At 45.0% G+C, this 26,819-nt stretch overlaps 1 protein-coding gene across 5 annotated transcripts in view; it reads right to left on the reverse strand.

Moving 5' to 3' along the window:
- POLD3 (DNA polymerase delta 3, accessory subunit) overlaps positions 1–16,203 on the reverse strand; it is a 29,931-nt gene extending 13,728 nt beyond the window's left edge. For 4 of the 5 annotated variants that reach the window (XM_030042910.2, XM_030042909.2, XM_030042911.2 and 1 more), the window contains exons 1-8: positions 16,012–16,203; positions 14,340–14,395; positions 11,733–11,835; positions 9,234–9,273; positions 7,488–7,620; positions 4,407–4,671; positions 2,959–3,031; positions 360–522 (exon numbers count right to left, since the gene is read on the reverse strand). In XM_030042910.2, coding sequence (XP_029898770.1) covers positions 360–522; positions 2,959–3,031; positions 4,407–4,671; positions 7,488–7,620; positions 9,234–9,273; positions 11,733–11,835; positions 14,340–14,395; positions 16,012–16,071 — 893 coding nt within the window. In that variant the 5' untranslated portion in view covers positions 16,072–16,203. Of the gene's footprint in view, positions 1–359; positions 523–2,958; positions 3,032–4,406; positions 4,672–7,487; positions 7,621–9,233; positions 9,274–11,732; positions 11,836–14,339; positions 14,396–16,011 lie in introns of those variants that run through there. The other variant, XM_041118545.1, reaches the window with a different exon arrangement.
- Positions 16,204–26,819: the final 10,616 nt, after the last annotated feature.

The raw sequence follows: 26,819 nt of genomic DNA on the forward strand, positions 1-26,819 counted from the left end.
TAGTACCTTCCCTGCAGTACAGGTGCTCCTGCCAGCCCCCACAGATTGCCTGCAGGGTCTATACTAAGTCTGCTCACAGCGTGAGGTTGTCTCCTGGAAAGCCACCCCCTCCCACTGAAGACTACCTGGACCATGTCCCTTCCCATTTCCAATGGCACAAATGGCCCTGAGGCATCTACATCACTAAATGGAAAAGAAATATTAGGAAAGAATTCTAAGAGAGATAATTTTAGCCAGGTATAATGCAATTTTGTAGCTGGAAACAGGAGGTGAGGCAGCGCTGTATGACCAGCCAGCTCCATGCAGGCCATCGACAAGCAGGTTAACAGATTACAGGGACCCTGAATGGTGTGGCCCACCTTTTTTTGTCCTTTTGCTGAATTCTAGCAGACTCTGTTTTCTTCCCAGGTTTCTCTGCTACAGTATTAGGGGATGACTCTGGTTCTGCTACAGGAACTGAAGGCTTGACTACTTCTTTCTCCTCCTTTGGCTGCTCAGGCACAGAGTTGACTTTGAGTTTATCTGTGAATAAACCATTAAAAAAGAACAAACACTGGGCATTCAGTATGAATGATAACTTACAAAGGAGTTGGCTAAACAAAACACTGTGCACCAAGAATACAGAAAACACTACAGATGATATATAACAGCATTAAGGGATCTAGACTGACCAAGCTGTGTCATAGATGACAAAAGGGCATGCTTAAATTTCTAGCTGATTTACCGGTTTGGTTCTGTTCCTGATGGCACAGCCCAAGCACACTGCAAGTTGAGTGTGTTGCAGCAGTTAAACTCTGCAGAAGAGGGCTAGGAGGCAGCAGCAGAAGCCCTGACAGTCACCAGAACCAAAGGCACCACAGAAGGGTTGGGAGCCCCGCTTCTAGACAGCCCCCTTGACATAAAACCACATCCATCTTTATAGTCAGTTTATCCCTACTAAATTAGGGTTTTAGTCAAGCATGAAAGTGCCCAGAAACAGGAAAATCAGGACTGATGAAGAGCAACAAAAGGTGTGCGCAGTCTCCATCCTGCATAACATTAGAGCCGATGATCAGTATTTTCAGTAATGTAGTGGCTTCTCGTCCCACCCCAACCCCAATGTGACCAAGAACCAGCCTCTTTTGCCTACACAGCACCACATACAAGGACAATTCAAAAGGCTTAATCTAGTACCAGGAGAGATAGCAGGTGGGAGTGGACAGCAAAATAATATATTTATCAACCTGATAGGTGGTGCTGTTAGCACACTAGCACCTAATTACAGTCTGTGAGCTTCACTCAGCAGCTTTACACACACCCCACCAAAAGAGAGGAGCAGACAAGTTAGAAACCTGTATCATCCCAAGCACAAGATGCCCGAGTGAAGAAAAAGGATTCAACAATATCAACTACATTGTCAATAGGAACAGAGGCTGCCGAGAGGGCTAAGACTTCATGCCAATGCCTTTCTGACACTGCTTGGAAAACAGGTTGGCTGCTTCATCAAGCAAAGGAAAACATCTCATACATAAGAACTTGAATGACAGCTCTCTTATTTATGATCAACAGCAGAGAGCCGAAGGACCTAATTATTGCTAACTCAGGACTTTCTGGCAATGGTGAAATCTCTTGAAGCCAGGAGAGACATACAACATGTAGGGAATAAATCTTACTCCTGGAATCACCCTATCTTTTCTATACACATAATCATTTCCAGTTCTGCTCGGTTTGCTCCTTCCCTGCAGCCACCTCACAAGTTTCCTTGAAGTGCTCCCTGACAGGACTCAGCAGAGAAGTGAACCCCCTGGGAAATCGTGGAAATGCATCCACAAAGCTTTCTCCATCGCCACTGGGTTATCTTTACCACAGAATTTCAACTTCTTGGGTTTTCAGCATATGAACTTTGGTCTAGGGCTCTTCTCAGATCTTTAGAATTTACTTGAGTTAATTGTAGTTAACTGTGCTTAGGCTTGTGAGGCTTAGGCTGAAAGCGTCCTCAGTCTCACAAAAACAGGAACTCAAAAATGCCCAACAGTACTGTGCCTTGTGTGTTCAATGCTGGAACTGTACCCTGCAAACTGACAGATGCCTGTTAGAAAGTGAACCTTGCCATTTACTCTCTCCCAGTAACTCTTCTTTGAATCCTCTTGTACTTGTTACTATAAGGGCATCTTTGAAGAAAGTCCTACAGTCCTTTTCCAATGTCTATTTAAAAGCTTCAGCATATTTTCTTTAGACTTGGATAATTTAGGTCAGAAGGGACCTCCAGAGGCCACCTAGTCCAAACCCCTGCTCAAAGGGGAAGGCCACCCCTCATTTTTATCCTCCAGTTATTAGCTCTTCAGTTTTCAGTAAAAAAATTAACCCTAAATCTAACTATAGACTCCTCAGTGATTTGTGATGAAAAGCAAGCATCATTAACACACCCTGCAGAACAGGTTTTGGCAAACATTTTACCAATAGCTAATCTTCCAGCCAGAAGTACTCACTTTAAATCAGATTTCTTCTGCACTAAAAATCCTTCCTGGGTTAGTCTGCACAAATATGTCATTTTAATTGATCTCCATCCAGCAAGCTTTTTGTCTGAAAAATTCCACTTACAACCTTTAATTTTTGCCTTAAGAGCTGCATACAAAAACATTAACCCCTCTGAGTCCAAAAGAGCAGAAGAATAGTATGGAGAACTGTAAGAAAACAGGGGATATAAAGAAAATCCAACAAGTTGGGCGGGGCAGGGGTGGGAAGGAAGAGTTCTGCTCCTTTCTGTTTATGCCTCCCATCACAGCTGTATAACAAGACATCTGGTATCACTGATTTTTTTTTTTTAATTGCCACTTAAAAAAAAAAAAAAAAAGAGAGAGAGAGAGAGAGAGAGATTTCCAATATCCCTCAGAATTTTTATTTTTGTTATAAACTACAGCAGGCTGGTCCCTGACAATAATGGTTTCTGAAAACAGATGCATGTTATAAAGCACTTACTCATGGCAGCTTTTCCAAAGAAGTTGTTCATTATGTTGCCCTTTGCTGGTGGTTTGCTGCTTACTGCAGACACCTAGAAGCAAACGGAGGAGTAACCACAAGAATTATTCATGCAACACAGCCCTCAAAATGCATAGTACTGCTTCTGGACAAGCAAAATAAATATGCATAATTTGTTGACTGGTCAATGTCTTTAGATTTCAGTATGTGTTTAGGAGAATTTGAAGATACTAGATATTACATGCATCAAAGGGTCAAGAGTAAGTTACTTACAACTCCTTAGCTAGGCCTTCAAATCTAACTTGGGTCGCATTCCCATCTGATGGCTGACAGTGTTACTGAAATAAGTGGTTGGGACTTGGGTCAGTTCCCAGTAAAAAACTGTTCTTTTTGCAAACTATCAGTGCCTCAATTCACGGTAACCGACAGAGGAAAGAACACAGATTGGCCAAACCATGAAGACTTTATCCAGCTACTCTGGCACGTACACTGTTCTGCTGAGCCGTTTGCAAAAAATATCACTGCTCTATTCCATTAATATAGCCACCACCAAAGTGAAAAATCACACACAGAAAAAAAAAAAAAAAAAACCAAACAAAAAACCCACCTAAGGAAGCCTGGCCTCCTAATCCCATTTATTCTCGTGGGGAAAAAAAAAAAAGAAAAAAAAAAAAAAAAAGGCAACCAGACACTGAAGTTCCCAAAACACACAGATTTCACCAGTTCTAACTTCACTATAAAAATCAGAAAAATGAACCAAAATGTACTCAGCTGTTATAAAAAAGCAAAACCATATGCAGGGAACATTACCATTTTAATACCCATTTACTGGCCACGTTGCTTTAAAAACAATTATACTAATTAAAATGTAATCCTATCCTCGATAAAACAGCAGTTGAGAAGATAAACAATTTAGTCTCGCACAGGTCAAGCTCTGAAACTTCCATTGCAGACCAAGTTTAAACACCTTGATACTTTTAAGACCTGGACTTCTCACGTTTCACTTACTGCTCAAAACAAATCCTTTTAAGCACAATGGAGAGAGCAAGATCCTCAACTGCTGTATATATTGGCATAACTGAAGACAACGGAACAATTGTCTCAATAATGCAGCTATGCTGGTTTATACTTGCTGGAGATTTGGCTCAAGGAAGAATGTTGAAGCACCAAAGTTATGGCAAATATACATTTGTGGATAGATCAAGAATGTGGCACAATACATTTTTGCCTAAGATGACTGACAGAAGGCACATCTGTAGTATACAGTTAAATACTTACAAGACAGTGACTGAGCGTTCCCAGTGGACAGCAAGTTTAGCACTAGAAGCAGTGGACGAGGCTGCACTATGGTTGTTAAGGTTATTTAGGTCGAGTACGGGCAAAGCTAGAAGAGCGGTTCATTAAAGCTATTAACCCAGAGGGCTGCCAAAGGGTCTGAGGTAACTTACGCCTGGGGCCTCCTTAGCCTCTGCTTTAGTTTCTTTATTTGTGTCCTGGGGTTTGGAAGCCGCTTTTGCTGCAAACATTCCCATGATCCCTTTGGGCTGCTGCGCGGTCTGTTTTGTGGTCGATGGACCGTGGCCGTTGACCACAGGTACGCTGACAGCATTCGTGTCACTTGGTGTCTGGGAACCAGCCTGTACAGACGTCTGCACTTGAGAAACTTCAGCCGACGTCCTAGGGACTGCAGCGGCACAGTGAATGGCACTAAACCTGTGTGATGGAGCGAAAAATTTAATTAGCCTTTTAACTTCTTATTTTTCACCTCAGTTTCCTCCCTGGTAGAGCCTTGCTTCTCTGGTCCTGTGCTCTCCTGTTATGGAGAGGAAAAAAAAAAAAAAAAAAAAAAGAGCAATTTAATTTGTGCATGGGACAAGAAAGGCAGGCTGGCACAGAACAAGAGCGATGGAGACCTCTACTGAAAAGATCAGCTGAACCTGTCAGCAAGAGCCAGAGCATTCAAATGCTAAACAAGCTGTTCAGATTTCGGGGGGGTGGGGGGGTGGTGTGTGTGCAAAAAGCCTGTCTCCACACCCAGGGTGGAGATGGAGCGGACTGCATTTTATTCCTAAACGGGTTACACTCTCTCAAGTTTGCAGCATAAGTTGTATGGCTGTCTGATGACCTAAAACATTTACAACTTTCAGATGCTTTGACAGAGTCCACTACTGCTCCAACAAGCAGCCACAATCGCACCAGCCAGGTAAGTAAATCACAACTGAAGCTACACTACTTAAATGGCTCAGAATATATCCATGACATTCAGACTTAACTATATAAAGTCATTTTCATGTAATCACTGGTAGACAGAGATACATCTCAGCTTGTAACAGTCTGAAACGTGATTGTTTGGCGATACAGAGATATAAGAACTAAATGATGTGCTCACAGTTACAATACAATTCCCTGACAGTCAAGAATAGCAGCACCCAAAAATAACTGAACTCTACTCCCCACTGTGCAAATCACAGGCGAGGCTTTCCAGATTTCCTACAGAAATGCCACAAAAGAGCACAGACTCACGCCTCCCGATCCACTGAATTACACAGCGTATTTTTATTTGCATAAGAAATAAACCAGTCTTCTGCCAATTAATTTCTGTGCCTCAGCATTAGCGGCTCACATGCACAGTCCACTTCTACTCAGATCAGGAACTGTAACGTATTAACAAAACAACACCATCTCTACAGCATTTCTAGGCTGCAGCAGCGATCTCTTGACATTCAAACCTTTAAAGGAAGGAAAGAAAACATTGAAGAAAAAAATATTCCTACTTTCAATTTGTTTTCAACATGGTCACCACCACTCTCTGGACAGCTTTCACTCCTACTCCACACATATCCATAAGTTACACCAACAACCCTCCAGATTACAAATAATGTTTTATCGTCAATGGTTATATTGACTGTGCAGCAAGCACGTCTAAACCTCACACATTCCAAGCGCTTGGAAGTTAACTTGCCTTAATGTTGCTGTGTGACTATAGTTTATGGGCTTGATCCAAATTCACTAAATAATCACTGAAAAAACAAGCAATGCTTGGACTATGCTCTGCAAGCAAGAGCTGCTTCCACTTGGAAAGCTGACATAGCACAACACACATTAAATCCAGTTATTTATATTAGTACACCTAGCTACCTCCACAGCATAACAGGTCCCATACAAACACAGAAGAGAATAAGGATCCTTGCCTCAGAGCTTATGAGATATATGGACTGAGAGGGAAGTATAAGAAGCCAGTAGGTTCTGTTTGCTATAAACATGCACATAGTTAAACCTCTGTCTTTTACAGGTACTGCAGGAATTTTGCCCCAAGTGTAAGAGACAATTCATGTAGTTGACAAATGGGAGGGAACACGGTCAGTCTGAATTTAGTTCAGCCAGGTCACAAATGAAGCAGCTGAATTTTTCTTAAGTTTGCTTGGGAAATCCTGCTCCAAAGCCAGGCAGGAATTTAAACGTAGGCTTCAGAAAGCTATTTCAGAATCTGAACTGTCTAAGCCTTCTGGATGTACAAGTCTGAAAGGCAGACTCCTCTAAGACACAAGTATTGCCATGCAGGGGTGCCTGAGAGTAAACAGACTGGAACAAGGCAACTGCAGCCAAACCTACGGCACGCATCTTCACTGAAGCAGGGTTTTCTAGCACTTACTAGGGTATTGACATTCACATTTGAAACACACAACTTCTAGGACATTATTTTCTCAGCCACTCTCTTCTCAATGTTTTGAAGACAGCTACGTTTCTACTTTCAAATTCTATACTCTATGACACAACATTCAGGCATCCCCCTTCTAAACCAGATTGGTCATGGCACTGTACATCCTGATTACATCAAGCTGAAGCTGTCGTGGTGGAAACAACATATAAATGAAAAGCCACAGCTGCCAGGCACTGTTCAGGAGGGGAGACAATGACCCCTGGAGACTGAAGTCCCTCTGAATTCCGGGACAACCTTTCTCTAGTTCAACCATGAAGGACATTTGTGCTGCTTGGTCTGCTTTGTATGCTTCCCCTGTGCCTCAGGCTCTCATCTTCCAGATGGAGAATGAGCTCCTGCAAGACATCTTCAGGGAGGTGGATGAGTCCAGTGGATGAAAACAAAAGGCAAGCTCATGTTAGCGCTTTGCTGAGGGCATCACTCATGTTGTTGTAAGTCTGTTTCAATTTACTCTTCCTGTGTGACTGAGAACTGGATAAAAATGGTCATGAAGAAGTGTGGCCTGGAAATGAGAAAAAGGTTTCTAGCCATCAGAGAAGAAAGGTACTGGAACCGTCTGCCCACTGGAGTAACAGAGCAAGTGAACCAACTGTAAGCTGGAAATAGCTTGGTTTACGAAACAACCATACAATGTGCTGTCTGGGGACTGATCTGGCATGACTTAGAAGGTATCTTTTTCTAGCTTTCTAAAAATCCAGGCATATCTGGTAACCATTGACTTCTGCTGAAGTGCACTACGTAGCAACATCTCATCAGTCTCAAATCACATAGCATAAGAAAAAAAAAAACAAAACAAGATGCAACTTACTTGCTGCAGTTGTGCAGGTTTGTTTTGACAATATCATAGTCTGTGTTGTAGAGTGGCCCGCTGTCCTTGAGCAAGGCTTTCTGAATGCTGTAGACATGCACGCTCGCAATCGTGGCTAGTTTAGACTTCATTGCTGGGGGCGGGGCGGAAGAAAAAAAGTCCTCTGTTAGCACAGCCTTTACAGAATCAGGTGGCAACTTTAAGTATCAGACTCTACCAAGGACGGAGAAAGACTGACAGACCACTTGACAGCAAGGACCTGAACACAGAAATGTGTAATTGCACCTTCTTCCAATGCTCACTAATTGAGAATTCAAGGTAACAGACTCCACAAGCCTGTCAAACATGTTTTCCACTATACACTCTTGGTTCTTCCACAACTGAATTAAGAGCAATCTCTCTGTGTTTACCTTCAAAGCATCCGGTGTTTGGGATCCAGAATATCTATATGACTACCTAGAGCTAAGGAAGAACATAGATGGTCATAACTCTGCCCTGCTGGAGCCGCTCTCTGCCATTAAGGTAGCATCCACTGTATCAACTAGTGTCACAGATGTCTTCTCTACTAGTCTGCTGCAATCAATGTTTTGTCTCTTCTATGCTATTTAGACTGTAACCCCCTTGAGACAAGGGCTGGTTTTTAGGAATTCTTTGTTCATTGCTTATATTGTTCTTTCCACACAGTCCTGGTCTGAGAGACAGCTTCTAGGCACTGTAAAAATACACACAGTAATGATTTCTTGGGGCCAGTCCTAGACTATGCAGCCCTACTCCCATCACAAATCTCAGCCTCTTCCAAATGTAAGTCATACCTTTGGCCTGTCTTCTAATACAAAAAACATGAGCAACCCTTTCCTCCACAGCAAAACAGAACATTACGCAGCACACATAATTCAACAAACATGACAGATAGTAGTTGCACTGCTTGACAATCTACTACCCTGATGAAGACAACTTTAGCTAGAAATCCACTTCAGATGTCAAAAAGGAAAATAAGGCAAGTCTTTCAAACAAGGTTAGAACATTAGCATGGATATTTAAGGTCACAAATGCCACAGTATGTTCTCAAATGCCAAAGATGTTATTTGAAAGGGATGAAGAGCCTGCAGTTGTGTTTCAATTGCTACGGATCAGATCTCATAAGCAGGACCAGACCTGGAAAGATGGTAAGACACCAGACAGTGCATGGAGAGCAGTTGCAGGAAGCAGTGTTATAGTGGTAGGGGTTTTTTTCACGTTTTACTGTGAAAGCAAATACCCCAGACAAAAGAGAGAGCATTCTTGTGGGATGTTTAACTAATAGCCACATCACTCAGGGCAAAGAGACTGCAACTGCATTTAACCATTAGCTAGAATTACCTGCTTCAACATCCTTGGGAGCTGGAGCTCACAATTGTTCTAAAACACCGTGAGACACTGCTGTACACTACTCAAATATTGTTGCCTTTAAGGAGGAGCTGTCTGGCAGTGGGAGGGAGGTGGAAAAGAATCACTGACTAAAATGTTCAACATTGAAAAAAAAAAAAAACCCTACCAAACCAGACCCAAATCACAAGTCTGTGAAGTTACACAGCTGTTGGCTCAGATATTCAAAATTCTGAGAAAAAGCTAGTACAAAAAGTACACACCTGAACCCAACAGCCTGACTAGGCATTTACGTGCAGATGGCAAGTTCTGAGCTTTACTCACTTTGCTGTTCTTTCAAAGAAAATAGTTAAAACCACATAATTTTCACGATCTGCTTACCTTCAAGTTTATCCTCTCTCACTACTGCAACCTTGTGGCACTGTAAAAAAATAAATGGCAATCTTAAAATTTGAAAAAAAACTGTTGTACATAAGACTGATATTTGCAGTTATCTATTGAATAAGAAAGTCTACTGCTTATAGGTGAAGCTTTATAGCTGCAAAAAACACTGCCAATGCCTTTAAACAGTCATCAGCCACTAGTTTTTAAAGTTCTGTCTTCCTACTTTTCTAACAGACTGTTTCACAGGCCACTACAACCCTAAAGAAATCCTCTGTCCTCCATTCCTGACACTGGGATATGTGACACAGATGAAACAAGAACTAAACAACCATGCAGTACAGTGGAGAAAAGCAAACTAATGCAGCTGATGACCCAACTGCTAGATATCTGCCACACCAGCCCATATCACCCATTTGTATTTAGATTGCCAGTAAACTCTAACATAGCAAGCTGTAGCAGACACCACACCAGAGAAGCAAAACACTATGAGAAATTAAGCTTTAATTTAAAAGCCAGAAATGAATGTTTCTGGAAATGTGCTCTACAGCCAGTCTTCAAGGACTATACCTGCTCTGTGACATTTAACAAGCTGCAGTTAATACAGAGAGCAGCCAAAGAGACAGACTGGACAAAATCCAACCATTAATTTTGTGTTTAACCAATAACCACAGACTAGCCAGCAAAAGAGTAGGAGGCAAGAAAACATAGGCAACCTGAAACGGTAAATAAAGATGGAGATGCTCTGTCTCTCACTGAGGCCAATAAAAAGCAGCAAGGAAAGAGCGTGCAGTGCTTAAGACACAATGAGAATTATTTGTGACTGATTTCTATCCGTATTTCCCTTCAGATGAGTCTCGCAGTTGAATCCACAGGCTTGTGGCTACACCTACTGACAGCAGACAGTAGTGCAGGATTACCAGCAAACAGGGCTGCACCTGAAGCACTTGCATCCCTTTCCTACCCAAAACTGACCTGTGCCAGATACTACCCACCAGCTACTCCAACACCTGCATGTCTTCTGGAAGTATCTTCCGGACCTGACATCTTCTCCCACCTGCTCTGGCTAGTCCTCAGACACCCACTCGGAGGAACTTTAAACTCCTCTTGTGTGGCGTTCCTAACCCCAGCATTGCTTCATCACTGCCCCTAACAACTTTCTGCACCTGCAGGTCACCTTTCTTAGCAGGTGCTGCTATTGCAGTATTCAAAAACAAGATATCTGAAAACAGGAAAAAAAAAAAGTGACCTTTATATGTTTACCTTGGTAGATCTTGTTTTAAAAATATACAAGCTGCTAAGACAGAGTTAAAAAAAAATTATTTGTTCCTGTGTCAGAATTCACTTGTTTTAAATACTTTACGGCAAATTTAAAAATAATAGAAAGCATTGACAAACCTCTGGCCAGTTCTAGTGAGCCAAGACATGCTACCTTGTTATTTCCAAAAGAAATCCAGGGAAAACTTGTTAAACTCAGGCTGTAAATGTGATACTATCTGTACTGCTTTAAATAAATATATTCCATTATACAGAACTAATGCAATAAATAATTATCTTCAATTTCAGGCAGATTTTGACATTTAAAGAGAATATTGTATGCATGTGAACCAGTTTATTATTAAGAAGAACAAAAAAAGGTTTGTCGGGGTTTTTTTCCAATCTACAAATAAAAGCCAGGACACCTTGAGATGTACTAATGCTAAATGAAGACTGTGGATTGTATTGTAAGAGATATTTGGGTATCTAAAAACAGGAATAGACACCTCATGGAATGTCAAAGGCATTTAGTGTTCAGCTATTGAATTATTCTGAGAGCAAAGGGCAACAGGCACTCAATTTGCTCATTTCCTTTCAAAAACCTCTGGGGTACCTGTCTGAAATTTTAGATAACATTCTTGAAAATCTGACAAGAGCAACGAGAAAAAATAAATACATTAAGTAGCGATTCCTTTGCTTAAAAACTCAAACTATTTTAAATACAAAATAATGTTAATAAATTTATGCTTCTCTTGTATACTAAGATAAAAAAAGTTGCTTTATTTAACAAGACAACTATTTACTTATTATTCTATTTATTATTATTCTATTCTAACTGGATTCCAAGCTCTCTCCAAACACTACTCTCCACTCCACAGCAGATCCTGGGAAATGGATTAGCTGATCTCACAAGGGCCCCTCCAGACTATTTTATAATCTTTGCTGTCCAATAATAGCGATAGGATTGAGAGATGCCTGGTAAAAGCATTTAAGTTAATTAAAGAAAAACCCTGGTGCGTTATTCAGCAGTGTATTACCAAATCATGACCAACTGATCTTTCCCCCCCATCATTTGTATGCTGAGACTGAGATAGTGCCTTGTTTTGTACATGTACAGAAGCACACTGTGCCTGTTACTGGAAAAAGAGAGTGAGTTCAGCTTTTAACCCAAAGATTACAAAACAAGGTGGAAGACACAAGAACAAAGAGCTCACAGACACCTTTGAGAAATGAAACACTCACAATGTGTCCATTCTGGATGAGGTTTCCTGCAACTAAGTAGGTGACATGAAGCTGAGCTCCTGAATTCTCCTTTCGTTTCCTTTCTACATAATCATACAGCATCCTGCACAAAAGAAACCAGTGTTAATCACCTAGAAAGGAAGGAGCCTGTCACCACCGCTTCCGTGAAGCTTACATAAAAAAAGAGTAAAGCCAGCCTGACATGGAAACATTTCACATAAGCACACTTATTTTACCAGGATTAAATTAATTTTACTGAGACACTTTGCCACTTTGGAGAATCTCAGTCCAACAACTATATAAACCAAAGGTGAAACGAATACAAGTTCTCAAAGCTTTAATAGTTGGTTGCAGAAGGTGTCACATCCTCTGGGCAGCTTGTGCCAAAGTCTCCCCTTGAGAAAGGCCATTTCCCTCATTACAACCCAGCATTCTGAAACACCTGACAGAGGAACTGATGATTTTTCGTACATGATCACATTGCCAGGTGTAGATATAAAATCCCAGTTACATCCACTGACACGGTGATCAGAAACAGGAGGAAAGAGCATGATTAGTGATGATGAGATTGAGCTGAGACTCAAGCTTTCAGTTCCCACTTATACCACTGATTTATGATGAGTGTCCCACGTGACTGGGCAGAGACACTACCACACACTCCATGAGGATGCTATCTAGTAAAAATACTTGGAAGATCCTCATTGTCACAGAGGCAGACTGCAACTACCATGCTGCCACAGCCAGCACAATCACTAAAATAATTCACTTGTGTTATCAGGCACTTCTCCAGCTTCTAGGAGAGAGTTTAAAGCACAAAGGCACCACAGGAGTTCTCCATCTCCAGGTTGCTTTCAAGGGTGTGAGAAGGTGCCTCCATTTTGCCTGGGCCATCTTCTTCACAGCAAAAAGTTCTCTGGCTCCTTCTAGTATACTGTATGACCAGAATTGTTCCCAGCAGAGTTCTCCAGTCAGGTCTACACCATCACTGACGCACACTCAGATTTACACATCATCTAAATCGTTCACACACAGGCAAAGGAAAGAGACCAAACAATCTCTTCATTACATTAGATGCCCAAGTTGATACTCTAGTAGTTTGAGCAAGACAGGTGAAGCTGGGCTCAGTACACTGCAGCTGAGCATGCAGCAAATGCCCCTTTAGGTCCAAGCTATAGCCAGAAACAAGGAGAGAAAATATTTGTATTATGGGACTTGACACTCTTACGGAGCCTTCAAATCTTATGCTTAACTTTACCTTGCTGTGTAGCAACAGCCCCAGAAATCTTGAGAGCTCATTCTTTGTTTTATAGTATATTTAAAAGGTTACAGTAATTTTTATTCTTCAAAATACACCAAGACAAGGCTACATATTTATGCTAAATTTGGAGAAGCAAAAACATTCTGACAGCACAGCTGACTTCCCCATCCTTCGAACATATACCTGTGCCCATCAAACCTGGCAAGTAGGTATTTATAACGGGTCACGCACTACGCAGCAGGGCGATCAGAGCGGATAAGCATTTGCAATACACATGAGCTGCAGCTACCGTTAGTGCTATTTTGCATTTTCCTGACTCTGCTCCCAGCAATATCCACTGATAATATACGGCATCCTAAGCTGGGTGTATTGGGTTTGTGTGGCAAGGTTTTGGTAGCTGGGGGACTTCTGTGAGACACTGTTAGAACCTTCCCCATGTCCAATAGAGCCAGTGCCAGCTGGCTCCAAGATGGACTCACTGCTAGCCAAGGAAGAAGTTTGTGGATTATTGTCTCCCATGGGAGGGACCCCATGCTGGAGCAGGGGAAGAGTGAGGAGTCCTCCCCCTGAAGAGGAAGGAGCGGCAGAAACAACACGTGATGAACTGACCGCAACCCCCATTCCCCATCCCCCTGCGCCGCTGCAGGGGGAGGAGATGGAGAAAATTGGGAGTGAAGTTAAGCCTGGGAAAAAGGGATGGGTTGGGGGAAGGTGTTTTTAAGATTTGGTTTTATTTCTCATTATCCTACTCTGATTTCATTGGCAATAAATTAAATTAATTTTTCCCCAAGTCAAGTCTGTTTTGCCCGTGACAGTAACTGGTGAACAATCTTTCCCTGTCCTTATCTCAACCCACGAGTCTTTTGTTATATTTTCTCTCCCCTGTCCAGCTGAGGAAGGGGGAGAGGTAGAGCCTCTTTGGTGGGCGTCAGCCCACCACACTGGGATACGCAGCAGCAAATTCTCACAGATGCATAGCTCTGTCTGCAGGACGGGAGCCAAGTTCAGAAAACATACCCGTATTTCAGGATGAAAAGAGCTACATACATTTCTTGTAGTAATATAATGCTAAAACACCTATTCTGACCAACATACTTATGATATAAAGCAGCATAAGGTGTCCAGCTGAGCACTGCTCTCTAAAGCACAACTCCCATTAAAGTTAAGGCAAGACCTACAGGAGGAGTAAGACATGTTGAATAACAAAACCGACTGTACCTGAGAAGACATGCAGGATTTTTAAATATTTCCAGAGAGATAATTTTAATACACCAACCACAATCATGAAAACAGTAATTAACAAGGCTTTGCCACAAAACAAAAGGTTTGTGGGATGCACTAATACTTACTGTTTAGCCTGGTTGACGTGAACTCCCAGAGTGTAGCTTAGCCATTTGTATGTTACCTGTAACAAGGAAAAAAAAACCCACTTTAGTAAGAAATCCTCAGTCTCTTGACTTGTTAAACCTCCCATCCTTTGCTTGTTTCATGGGTAAGTCAAACTCTTTAGACCCCACCACCACTCAAGAAACCCAGAGCAAAACCTGTTGGAAGTGAGACCACGTGGACACCCACCCACCTGTGCTTTAATGAGTAGATTGAATCCCTGAGACCTGAACAAACTACCTACCCTGAAAGGTGTGGTTTTGGGAATGCCTTCTTGAAATGCCATTGCATAAATGAAAGCCATTCGAAACACCCGCACTGCTTAGCTTCATAAAGGAGAAAAACAATTAAAAAGCACAATTTTTAATTGTGAGAAGCTCTTATTGCTCTCCCAAACAAATACTGAGGATTTCTTGGATTTCTGCCACCCTCGCCTGTCACGGGGACACGGGGTTCTCCAGCTGCATCATAAGTCTGACAGCACAGTGTGCCAAATCTCAGGAGGCTACAGCTCTAAACCCAGTCCTGCTACTGACTTGCTGTATTACTTAGGCAAGGCATGTCTTTTATACCTGCTTCTCCTCTTGCTCTGCCTTTATAAACTAATTGTCAGGCTAGGGCCTCTCCTGTCTCAAATACAACAAATTAAATTGTTATTAGTCTAGCAGTTTACTGAAACAACCTGTAACGACACGGGCAGTTCATGTTAATACAACTGCTTTGACAGACAAGATGCACCAACTTTACTGTATCACTTTCCAGGCAAAAATCTTTGTTTTGAAAGAAACACAGACACACACGCTAACTGATTTTCTGAATTGTCCTAAACAAAGCAAGGCTTCAAGAGGCTACAGACAATAAGTAGTAATTTTACTTTTAAGCTGAAATAGTGGTCCAGACTGCCTCAACCTTTCATGGAAAAAACCACTGTTTCATACACTTCTGTCATTTATACCTTGAGCTAAAACACTGCTGTCACTACAGTGGGTTTTGGGTTTTTTGGGGGGGGGTTTCAGGTCTGGGGGTTTTTTTGAGGAAAAGCAGCTCACCTATTAGGGAGCATAAGGAACTTGGGGAGAGCTCTTTTTCCTGCAATATAAACGATACCATTACCAATTCCCTTCAGAGACATTAAATTAATTTAAAGTCAAAGAGGGAAAAAAATCCTGACAAGAAAGGTATCTCCTGTCCAGCTTAGCAGAAAGCCCACACTAACTCTAGCCGTTGTGACCTGTGGAAAAGCAAACACTGCAAACGCAGCCGGGCACCGCACATACACCCCTAAAGGTGACTAAAACTTGAGCAAACGGCCCTGAGGGGAAAGGCGGCCACAGCTGCGGAGGCCTCCTTTCTTCTGCGCCTCCCGAGAGGAGGCTGGGCGCCCACGCGTGTCCCGCAGGTGGGTGAGATGAGGGGGGGGGACGACGCTGCAGCCCCTCCTCCCGGTTCCAGCACCCCCAGAGCAGGGTCTGGGGCCCAGCCTGAGGGGGTCCCCCAAACACGCAGGCTGACACCCCCCCCCCCTCAAACGGCAGCCACGCTGGGGGGAGGCGGGGGGGTGTCTCTCCCTCCTGGGGGGGGGGGGGGTCGCACAACAGCGTCGGCCTCCCGCGCAGCCCGGCCGGCGGGACTCACGATGCGGTTCTGATCGGTGACGAACTCGTCGATGTTCTCGAGGTAGAGCTCGTCCTCCATGGCGGGGCGGGGTGGAGCGGATAGGGCCGGGCCGGCTAGGCCGCGGGCGGGAGGGTTCCCGCGCAGCTCAGGGCCGCGGCCGCCTGCCCGCCGCCATGGCAACCCGCCGACACGCGGGCGGGGGCGACGGCGGCCGCGCGGGGACAAAAAGGAGCGCGCTGGGAGCGGCGAAGCCGCCGCCGCCGCGTGGTCCCTGTGCCCGCCCCGTTCCGGCTAGGCCACGCCCCTCCGCTCTGCCCGCCCCGCCCCGCCGCCTCGCGACGTCCCCTCACAGACCCACGTCCCCACGCTGTCCCCTCACAGACCCACGCTGTCCCCTCACAGACCCACGTCCCCACGCTGTCCCCTCACAGACCCACGCTGTCCCCTCACAGACCCACAGACCCACACTGTCCCCTCACAGACCCACACTGTCCCCTCACAGACCCACGCTGTCCCCTCACAGACCCACAGACCCACACTGTCCCCTCACAGACCCACGCTGTCCCCTCACAGACCCACACTGTCCCCTCACAGACCCACAGACCCACGCTGTCCCCTCACACGTCCCCACGCTGTCCCCTCACAGACCCACACTGTCCCCTCACAGACCCACAGACCCACTCTGTCCCCTCACAGACCCACGCTGTCCCCTCACAGACCCACAGACCCACACTGTCCCCTCACAGACCCACGCTGTCCCCTCACAGACCCACAGACCCACGCTGTCCCCTCACAGACCCGCGCTGTCCCCTCACAGACCCACGCTGTCCCCTCACACGTCCCCACGCTGTCCCCTCACAGACCCACGCTGTCCCCTCACACGTCCCCACGCTGTCCCCTCACAGACCCACGCTGTCCCCTCACAGACCCACAGACCCACGCTGTCCCCTCACAGACCCACGCTGTCCCCTCACAGACCCACAGCCTTCCCGCCATCCGGCTGCCCCTCGCCTCCATCACCCCGGCCACGGGCTGACCCAGCACCTTGTCCCTGACACCCAGGGCGGGATGAGCCATGGTGTGGAGCAAGGGAGGGTAAAACACCCACTTGTTGGGAATCACCAATTTTCCTTTTTTCCAGTTTTCCTGTTTTTTTCACCCCTGCCTGATCCTCACCGGAACGGTGGAGGCAAACCAGGCATTGGAGTCTTGCTGCTCTCTCCCTCAAATAAATGCTGCTGCTGTTAAAAGGCAGGGTGACATGTTATTTTAAACCATTCCTATTCTCCGTTAAACTGTCCCCATATTTCCACTGGTGACCACTTCCAGCACTTCTCACAGCACTTGCTAAATATTACTCTGTGCTTGCTTTTTTTTTTTGGAGATAAATAGCAAATGCTGGAACACAAGATTCCCAATCTTTAATTCCCAGTCCTATCCCATGTGCATCCCGTTTTTAATACAGCTTCACAGTAAGCTGAGGACTTCATTGTTACATCTATACTGTTTTTCTAAATACTTCTCTGTGATAAAGTTAATTTAAAATCTGATAAAATCTATGACGTGGTTTTGAGGGTGGGTTTTTTCCCCTTTCAGTGTGGATTATACTACATTTTATTTGCCATGTTTCTTATTTACCTGTCCTGGCTGGTTTATAGCATGGTCCCAGGCAGGGGCTGTCTGGGTCTGAGAGAAGACAGCGTGGGGACGTGGGTCTGGCGTCTCCCACCCTCCCTGGACCTCATCGGCTCGAATCCCTCTGTCTCTGGCACATTTATCAGCTTGTTTTAGCTCAGTGAATTGCTTTTCCCATCTAGTTAGGTTAGCAAAGTGTTGCCTACAAATTGAGCCTAAGATTTAAACGGTTGGGAATAGTCTGTAGCGTATGAAACCACCCTGAATCAGTTCCACAGACCTCTCCCTTGGCTGGGAAAATAAAACTGTTATGGTAGGGACCTGTTCCCCTGCCGCTGCATGCAGAGGGCTTTCTTCATTTTACTGACGGTTAGGTACAAGCAACAGAAAATAAATAAGTTCTTAGTGTCTAACAGTGCCACGACATCCGTTTCTGTGGGAGAGAACTGATGTGTGTTTCCTCTGCTCTCTGCGTTTTCAGGTGGGCCACAGTGCTGAGCTGAAAACAAGTGCTTTTAGGGTCAGAAGCGAGTTCTTCTGATGAAGAGATCACTGAAACATTACCTTTATGAGCATTAGGTCTTTTCCTGATTTATGTATTGTCTCTAGGAGTACTGGCATCAGAAGAATCTCAAATGAAATTTGGGTGTGTGAGATGAATGCGTTCATGTATTGGTACTGAGAACTGTAACAGAGAAGACGCAGAGAAACAGACTCTGCTGGTTTGCAAAGAAAGATCACAAAATTAGCCTTAACATCTCAAAGGAGTAATCTTCCTCTGGGTACCTGAGGTCGTGACACCAGCCTTAACCTTAGTGACGCTGCAAGGTAGACATTTAATTAGCAAGTGCTGAGCAAGAACCTTTCAGTCCGTGAAGTCAGAAATTCTCTTTCCGATTTCAAAACAAGCAGGAGAAAGGTCAAAATCATTACCCACATACTACTTTTCATTACAACAAGGCAATGATTTTTTTTGCAGGTTCTGGGACTGGCTAATTATTCTTGTCACTGGTATGAGACATCTCCAGTTCTGCCCAGAGCTGGTGAAGAGTCATTTTGCAATTTCATCTCGTGAATCAAGTCCTTGGGCAAAAATGTTCCTATCCAACAGTGCTTGAAACACAGCAGCTGATAGATGAAGAAATGAAAATTACAACCCGTGACCAAAGCATGGAGCCACTTAATACTAATGTCCTTTTACATTTTTCTTACAGTTAAAAGAAAGGGCGATGTGACAGACAGAACCACTTAAACTCCTGAAATAGCACCACAGAGAGGGATACAAAGAGGCTTGGGGTAAGTTATGAGACTTCCCTGAGGTTGTACATCAGGTCAGGATGGAGGAGGAGAAGAAGTAAGGTGCACTCATCCCATTTGTGACTTTATGCTCTGAATGCATTGATTCCCATACAAATATCGCAGTCATCAGCTCCAATAAGCTCAAGAACTGGGTCCATATGAATCTCATGAGGTTCAACAAGGCCAAGTGCAAGGTTCTGCACCCGGGTGGGGGCAACCCCCACTATCCCTACAGGCTGGGTGGTGAGTGGACTGAGAGCAGCCCTGAGGAGAAGGACTTGGGGATGTTGGTTGACAAGAAGCTCAACATGACCCAGCAATGTGAGCTCACAGCCCAGAAAGCCAACCGTGTCCTGGGCTGCATCACCATCAGCGTGGCCAGCAGGTCGAGGGAGGGGATTCTGCCCCTCTGCTCCGCTCTGGTGAGACCCCACCTGCAGTTCTGCGTCCAGCTCTGGGGTCCTCAGCACGGGAGAGACAGGGACCAGTTGGAGCGGGTCCAGAGGGGGGACACAAAAATGATCAGAGGGCTGGAACACCTCTCCTATGAGGACAGGCTGAGAGAGTTGGGGTTGTTCAGCCTGGAGAAGAGAAGGCACCAGGGAGACCTTACTGCAGCCTTCCAGTACTTAAAGGGGGCCTACAAGAAAGATGGGGAGGGACTCTTTATCAGGGAGTATCGTGATAGGACGAGGTGATGGTTTTAAACTAAAAGAGGGGAGATTCAGACTAGATATAAGGAAGAATTTTTTTTTACACTGAGGGTGGTGAAACCCTGGCCCAGGTTGCCCAGAGCGGTGGTCAATGCCCCATCCCTGGACACGTTCAAGGTCAGGTTGGACGGGGCTCTGAGCAACCTGGTCTGGTTGAAGATGTCCCTGCCCATGGCAGGGGGGTTGGACGAGATGACCTTGAAAGGTCCCTTCCAACCCAAACTGTTCCGTGATTCTATGATCAGCAGAGATCGAACAGCTTGGTAACTGAACACTCATGGACCTCATACTCCAGCTAAAGCTAACCAGGAATGTGTGTCATAACCTGGCTTTTTTTTCTGTGATCGTATCTCCGCTTGCCCTTCAACCTGGCACATATTGCCACTTTTCAGGTTGTACATACTAGATCCAAGGTGTAAACCAGGTGCATCTCCCTGATATTACTGTAGACAGCAGCAATCTAATTGGAAATTAGTTAGGTCCCTTCTCAGCCCTGGTGGTTTTGGGAGTCCCAGTTTATTCTCTAAGAATCTGGGGTTTCTTTTTGTTTGTTTGTTTGTTTGGGGTTTTTTTGGTGAAAAAGCCAGAAAAGGTGATCTGGAAAGAGATGCAGCAGTGGGGACTCACACAAACCCTGCAGAGCAGTCTTTGGGCCCCAGCAAATTCTCCTGAGGAAAGCAGGGTGTGCAGCAAGCGCCCTGGTAGTATGCACAGCCCAGTTTTCAGTGCCAGCATCAAGACCTGCCAAAGTACAAAATGGCCTTTAAAACATCTCCTTGCAACCTGTGTGGCTTTGTCAATTTTTTTGGATCATAAATCTACTGAATGCTACACTCATCTTGGAAATAAGGACAGCACTGGTTGACTGGGGGGCTGCACAGATCCTTACGGACTGTAGTGAATGTTAGTTACTTTTGCACATTAAAGTAGAGCCATGTAGCTACAGACTGGCTCGTTAACTTGAACAAGGAGCTGAAGACTAGAACCCACCCTGTCTCCTTTCCCTGGATGGTAACACTTGTAAATGATCTTTCACAGCTAAAGTGTGTAGGGTAATTTTAAAAAGAAGGAGAAATGGGAACTAGAGAAATAATCTCATCGTAATGCAGCAAACTGACAGATGCTGAAGGTTATGTGCCTGGGTTTTCTCTTGCACAACTGGAGATGGTAGGGTGTATGAATCCTAATGCAGGATCTGAAAATACTTTGACAGTATTCCCTTAAAAGGTCTGATAATAGTCTTTTGTATAAGATTTGCAGTACTTTCATATGAGGCCCTGAAAAAAGTACATTAAACATATATTCCTCTTTGAAGAAGAAAAGTGTTATCCCCATTTCAAAGATGAAGACACTGAAACACAGAGAGGTTATGTGATTTGTCCAAGAACCTTTCAATACTCCCAGGTGTAAAGCCCAAGTATCCCAACTCCCAAACTTTTCTCTCAAAGCGCTATAAAGGATTCTTTCAAAGATCGCTTGTTAGAAACTAAATGTCTTGTACTTACAGCTGCCCACAGCCAAAACCACCAGCACCAGCAGAAACTGAGCCCGAGGACTTATAATAATGGTTGTTTCACAAGTGCTTTCCAAAAAACCAAAAAAGAATGGGCAGAGTCTCTGGAAATTTATTATATATAGTTGCTGGCAAGCATCTGCCTGAGGAGGAGTTTTGAGTGAAAGGAGTTCTGTTGAAGTTTTAATTAATGCCGTATGAGGGGGGGACTTCCTTGAGCAACCGAGCAATGCTGAAGAGAGAACAGAAATGTAGGGATCCCAGCGTCAAAGCACAGTTAATTGAATCTGTCCAAAATTTATCTAGATCCTGGCACCCATTTCCTTTTGGAGCTCATCAAATCTATTAGAGGCTTCTGAAGATCTGGTTTTTGGGCACAAATGCATTCCGTCTGAGCAGAAGTGGAGATTCCAGTTAGGAAATGGAAGTCATAAGACAGATACATAAGGAGGTACAGAGCCTGACCCTCCTCCGTTCTTCCACCAAGATGGGTTGCAAACAAGCAGGTAGAATTAGTGGGATCTTTTCAGTAGGAAACCTGTCTGATGGGCGAGTCATAGCTAAGGAAGGAGTCAAGGCAATGGCTCCTTCCTTAACTATACAAAATGGAAAAGCATAGCTGGAAGACTTAGGCTCAAACACCATCAGAAAAACAGTGGGAATTAGAATCATAGAATCATAGAATCATTTAGGTTTGAAAAGACCTTTAAATCATCGAGTCCAACCATAAACCTAACACAATTAATTTGCTTCTAGGCTTGCAAGGGTCAGAATCAGTACAGGCAAGTCCATAAACTAGAACAAAAATTGGTACCACAGGAGACAGCCACATTTGAGACAGATGCATTTGTTTGCATGGCTTAATTGTCTTTTCTATGCTCTTTTCTGTGCATGTTCACAATAAAAAAATCTTGAGGTGCTCAAAGAGTAAGGCAGCCATAATACCGACAAGGGAGAGGCATCTAAGAAACTACTAAGATAAGTTTCAGGTAGAAGAGGAACATATGAGAAGGAATGCATCTCCCCTCTGACAACCAGCGGAGAACAGCAGCGTGACTGCTGACAGCTGGTTGCTGTCTATCTTAGCCAAATCACTCCTGGCACCGCTGACAGTACTGACTACTGTCTCCACTAGCAACACGGAGAGTTTTAGACACCCAGCATATGTGGAGACACCTAAATATAAGTGTCTTAATCTGGAGCCGGTTCCCAGTCCACTCACATATTTTGTGGTGCGTCACAGTGCCACATGCCTTCATGAAGAGAAATGTTGCATTGCTAACGGTACAAGCAGATAGATTTACTTTTATACTTTGTATAGTCTTTTGTGCCAAGATTTCTTGTACTTTTGTATTAAGAGTCCCTTCTCAAAAAATAAAAACGCAAGGTTTAAGCATTGTAGTAGAAGGCAGCACGTGTAGCCATCTGGGAATGTATCAGCCAGAAGAATATAATCTCTGCTACCACCAAGTACATGTTATCACATCTAAACAAAGATGACTGACATGAATGTCTTCAAAAGCATGATGACAAATTTCCAATGTTGAGTCACATTAGTAGCTGGCATTTCTGACTTCAGGTTATTAACCAATACCCACATCTTATTCCGAGCATGTTCTCTGGGCTGTGTGCATAGGAAGATGGATGGAATAGTTTCCCTATGGACTCCTGTTCTTGATGTCTTTTATTTCAAGATAATTAGTGCGCCTCAGCATGGTGTATTTGACATTTATTCAATAGTAGGATGGGCACAGAAGGAGCTGTGGCAGAACAGCTTGTTTTCTAGCAGCGATGCGGATCTGTTTCCACAGCAGACAGGCTATTAAAGAAGATAAACAAGAATAACAGCTACAAAATAATGAAAATTCTCTGAAGAATGACTACTGATAAAGCAGAGATGAGAATGAGCAGGAAAGCACCTCCCCAAATACAGGGCAGCGCACAGCTACAGCACTGCGGGGACAAGCAGGCAAGATGTTGGGAGCAAACTCTTAGGAGTCAGCTCAGCCGTGTCACATACTGTGCCCAGGGTGAGAAAATGGGGCCACTCCTTCCCTTCTCCCTATCTTATTGCCCTAGTCGAAGAAAGTTATAAGAAAATTTAAGCTACCTCTTGCACTGCAAGATCTGAGCTCTGGGAATAGGCTGATGATGGGTTCTTTAATGTCTCTGTACCTCTTTACTGCTAGTGAGATTCAACTTCAAAAAAAGGCTGGTTAGTAGATTTGGGGGAAAATAACCCATAACAGAGTTGATAAGCAGGAAGAAACAGCAATTCTGAAAAAAACCCACTACAGTCATGAAAGGGGTCATCTACTTAACAGAGCTTGCAAATGGGCAAACAGCAATGACAGCTGATGCAGTCTGTGAACACATGGACCTCATATCGCGGCGTGGGCACCACATTTCCAAAATCATTGCTTCTGATGCAATTCCCTGTCTGAGTCAGCAGGTGACAGTTGGACCCCATGCTTGCCTGGCAGCTCTGGAGCTGCACGCCACCAGCCTGGGCGATGAAGCTCTGCTGCTACTGCTGGGAATAGCAAGAGAGCTACACTACTCTTCAGTTTGTGCAAGCCAGAGCTTCTGCTGCTCTTCCCTGCCTGCTTCCCACCACCCACCGTCTCCTCCTTACTGCCAGCACGAGCGTTTGTGCAGCCATGCTGCGAACTGGGTCAGGAAAACTAACTTAGGGTAAAACAAACTTTTTCCTGGACTAATTTTGGTCTGGATGAATCCTCCCCAAACCAGCTCGACAGCCTAGCACACAAACACTGCCGCTGGGGAGCAGGAGGATGGTGGCACTGCTGTGTCTGACAGCGTGCAGGCTTATGCCATTTTGAAGTGTTGATGAAGTGGCGGCATGAATCATAGAATCATGGAATCATTTGGGCTGGAAAAGACCTTTAAGATCATCGAGTCCAACCGTTAACCTAACACTGCCAAGTTCGCCACTAAACCATGTCCCCAGGCACCACATCTACATGTCTTTTAAATACCTCCAGGGATTGTGACTCAACCACTTCCCTGGGCAGTCTGTTCCAAGGCTTGACAACCCTTTTGGTGAAGAAATTTTTCCTAAAACCCAACCTAAACCTCCCCTGGCGCAACTTGAGGCTGTTTCCTCTCATCCTATCACTAGTTACTTGATAGAAGAGACCGACCCCCACCTCACTACAGCCTCCTTTCGGGTAGTTGTAGAGAGCGATAAGGTCTCCCCTCAGCCTCCTCTTCTCCAGGCTGAACAACCCCAGTTCCCTCAGCTGCTCCTCACAGGACTTGTGCTCCAGGCCCTTCACCAGCTTCGCTGTTCTTCTTTGGATGTGCTCCAGCACCTCAATGTCTTTCTTGTAGTGAGGGGCCCAAAACTGAACACAGTATTCGAGGTGCGGCCTCACCAGTGCCGAGTACAGGGGGACGATCGCTTGCCTAGTGCTGCTGGCCACACTATTTCTGGTACGAGCCAGGATGCTGTTGGCCTTCTTGGCCACCTGGGCACATGGCCGGCTCATGTTCAGCTGGCTGTCGACCAACACCCCCCAGGTCTTTTTCCACCAGGCAGCTTTGTTGGGGTTGTTGTGAGCCAAGTGCAGGACGTGGCACTGAGCCTTGTTGAACCTCATACAGCTGTTGCTTCACAGCAGCTTCAGCTCATGCAAATTGTGGCTGAGATGGGCCCGCTCCCCTTGATCCCCACTGCATAGTGTGCACTGGCACTTCTGAAACCACCTGCTGGGATGCCTTAAGGAGCTGAGCAAGCTGAAAAGCAACAATTATAAACAAATATCTGGGTTTTGGGTGAACAGGGTTGCGTGATCCCAGGGGGAACTGTGCTCTTGCACAGCTCCAACAGGCATAGAGTCCCGAAGAAGAACCGCTGGCTGGGGAGGGCACACAGCGATGCCACCCGACAGTAGCCACATTTAGCAGGAGTGCACCTTGTTCTGGGCGAAGTCACTTGCTCCATGAGAACTCTGGGCAGATACAGATCCTCACTTGAATGCAACAATTTTTTAGCTGGCAAAGGTCGGGGAAGGAAAGTGCACACATTCAATAAGTGTTAAAATAAACTCCCATGACGCACGTGACCCCGCAGCGTGCTGGAGTGTTTCTCTAGCGGTCACAACAATCGCATTACTCAGCTGGCATCGTGTTTGTTTTGCTGGTAACAAAATTATATACATCCTCTTCCTCCTGCGGTCCCATGCACTTTCTCTCACACTCTTGTTCTCTCTTCTTCGTTTCACTGTAGCTATTCTTGTACTGTGACATTTTGCTCCTGGCTTGACATTTTTGTCTGGTTTACGGAAGGAGTGTGGAGGTCTTAATACATTACTCATCATTTTTTTAAGAAAAAGTATCTTTTCATCTTTTGTTTTTTCCTCCTTTAAGTTTCCTGCTTTGAGCCTTCTGGATGATTTCCTGACGCAGGTTAATGTGCCTGGTAACTGTAAAATTACAGTTTTCACCTTCAGGGCACAGTGTGTGTGTGTCTTGGTATTGCAGGTTGGCTTGAGGGTAAGAATGAGTTTACTGAAGTTCTTAGCTGAGGATTTCTTTTTGGTTTATGAAAATTCTGTGGGGTCTGGTTCTGATCTCACTCATACTTGCTTTATACTGAGGTAACTAGGTGGGCATAAGTCGAAACAAGCGAGGTTTGGACTGGACATAAGGAGAAGCTTTCCCTCCATGCAGATGGTCAAGCAGTGCGACAGGACCCTGGGGAGGTTGTGCATTGCTGTTCTTGGAGGTTTTCAAGACGTGACTGGATAAAGTCCTGAGCGACCCAGCCCGATCTCAGAGCTGACCCTGCTTTGAGCAGGAGGTTGGACCTGAGACCTCCTGAGGTCCATTCCATCCTGAACTGTGATCCTACAAACGAACTTCTGTGATACCTGCTTTGCAGCACGGAAATGAGAGCAGCAGTGGGTCTCTAGTACGGAAGAAAAGAGAAGAAGGGGTAAGAACTTCATTAATGCCTTAAGATTTATGCTCCTGAGTTTAAAAAGACCTTGAAGACACCGAGCACTGCTAAACAGCATTTTTAAAACTTTAAAGCTCTTTCCACTCAGAATCTAAAAGCATTTAGCAAGTAAACACAGTTGTTTCCACATCACACATGAGTACTTGCATCTTCTGACCCCTAACGAGTCTCTTGCCTAGTCTGGGTCCCCAATTCCCACAGCTGACACCTCTCCTGGCTCGTTCTCCAACAGAAGACCACAGAGTGCAGGGAAAAAGGATCGTCTGAAGTACAGTCATCCCAAAGGGATTCATCCCAGCGCTTCCCACAGGAGCTGACTCCCTGCTGCACAGCATGTGCCTGCGGATGGCTGCACGAGAGGGGTGATGCCAGTGACCTGCCGGCTCTGCAGTAGATGGGATGGCATTTGGGGCTCTTGTGCACCCCAGTGCTGCACGGACTCCTTTAGCGGAGGCAGAGCAAGCAGTGGTTTGCTGGGGGGGGGGGATGCCTGTGAAAAGATTGCCCACATACCCCAAACTGCCAGTGAGGGAGGATGGGGAGCAGGGAGAGTGGGAGGAGGTGGCAGTAATTCAGAGGAGCTGGCCCTGACCTGCAGAAGTCTTGGAGGGGTGAGGAAGAGACGGGAGAAATCAGCATCTCAAGCTAATACGATAGAGGCAGCCATCGCATTGCTGTCTGG

Source organism: Aquila chrysaetos, chromosome 19, assembly GCF_900496995.4.
Source record: "Aquila chrysaetos chrysaetos chromosome 19, bAquChr1.4, whole genome shotgun sequence".
NCBI classification, from domain to species: domain Eukaryota; kingdom Metazoa; phylum Chordata; class Aves; order Accipitriformes; family Accipitridae; genus Aquila; species Aquila chrysaetos.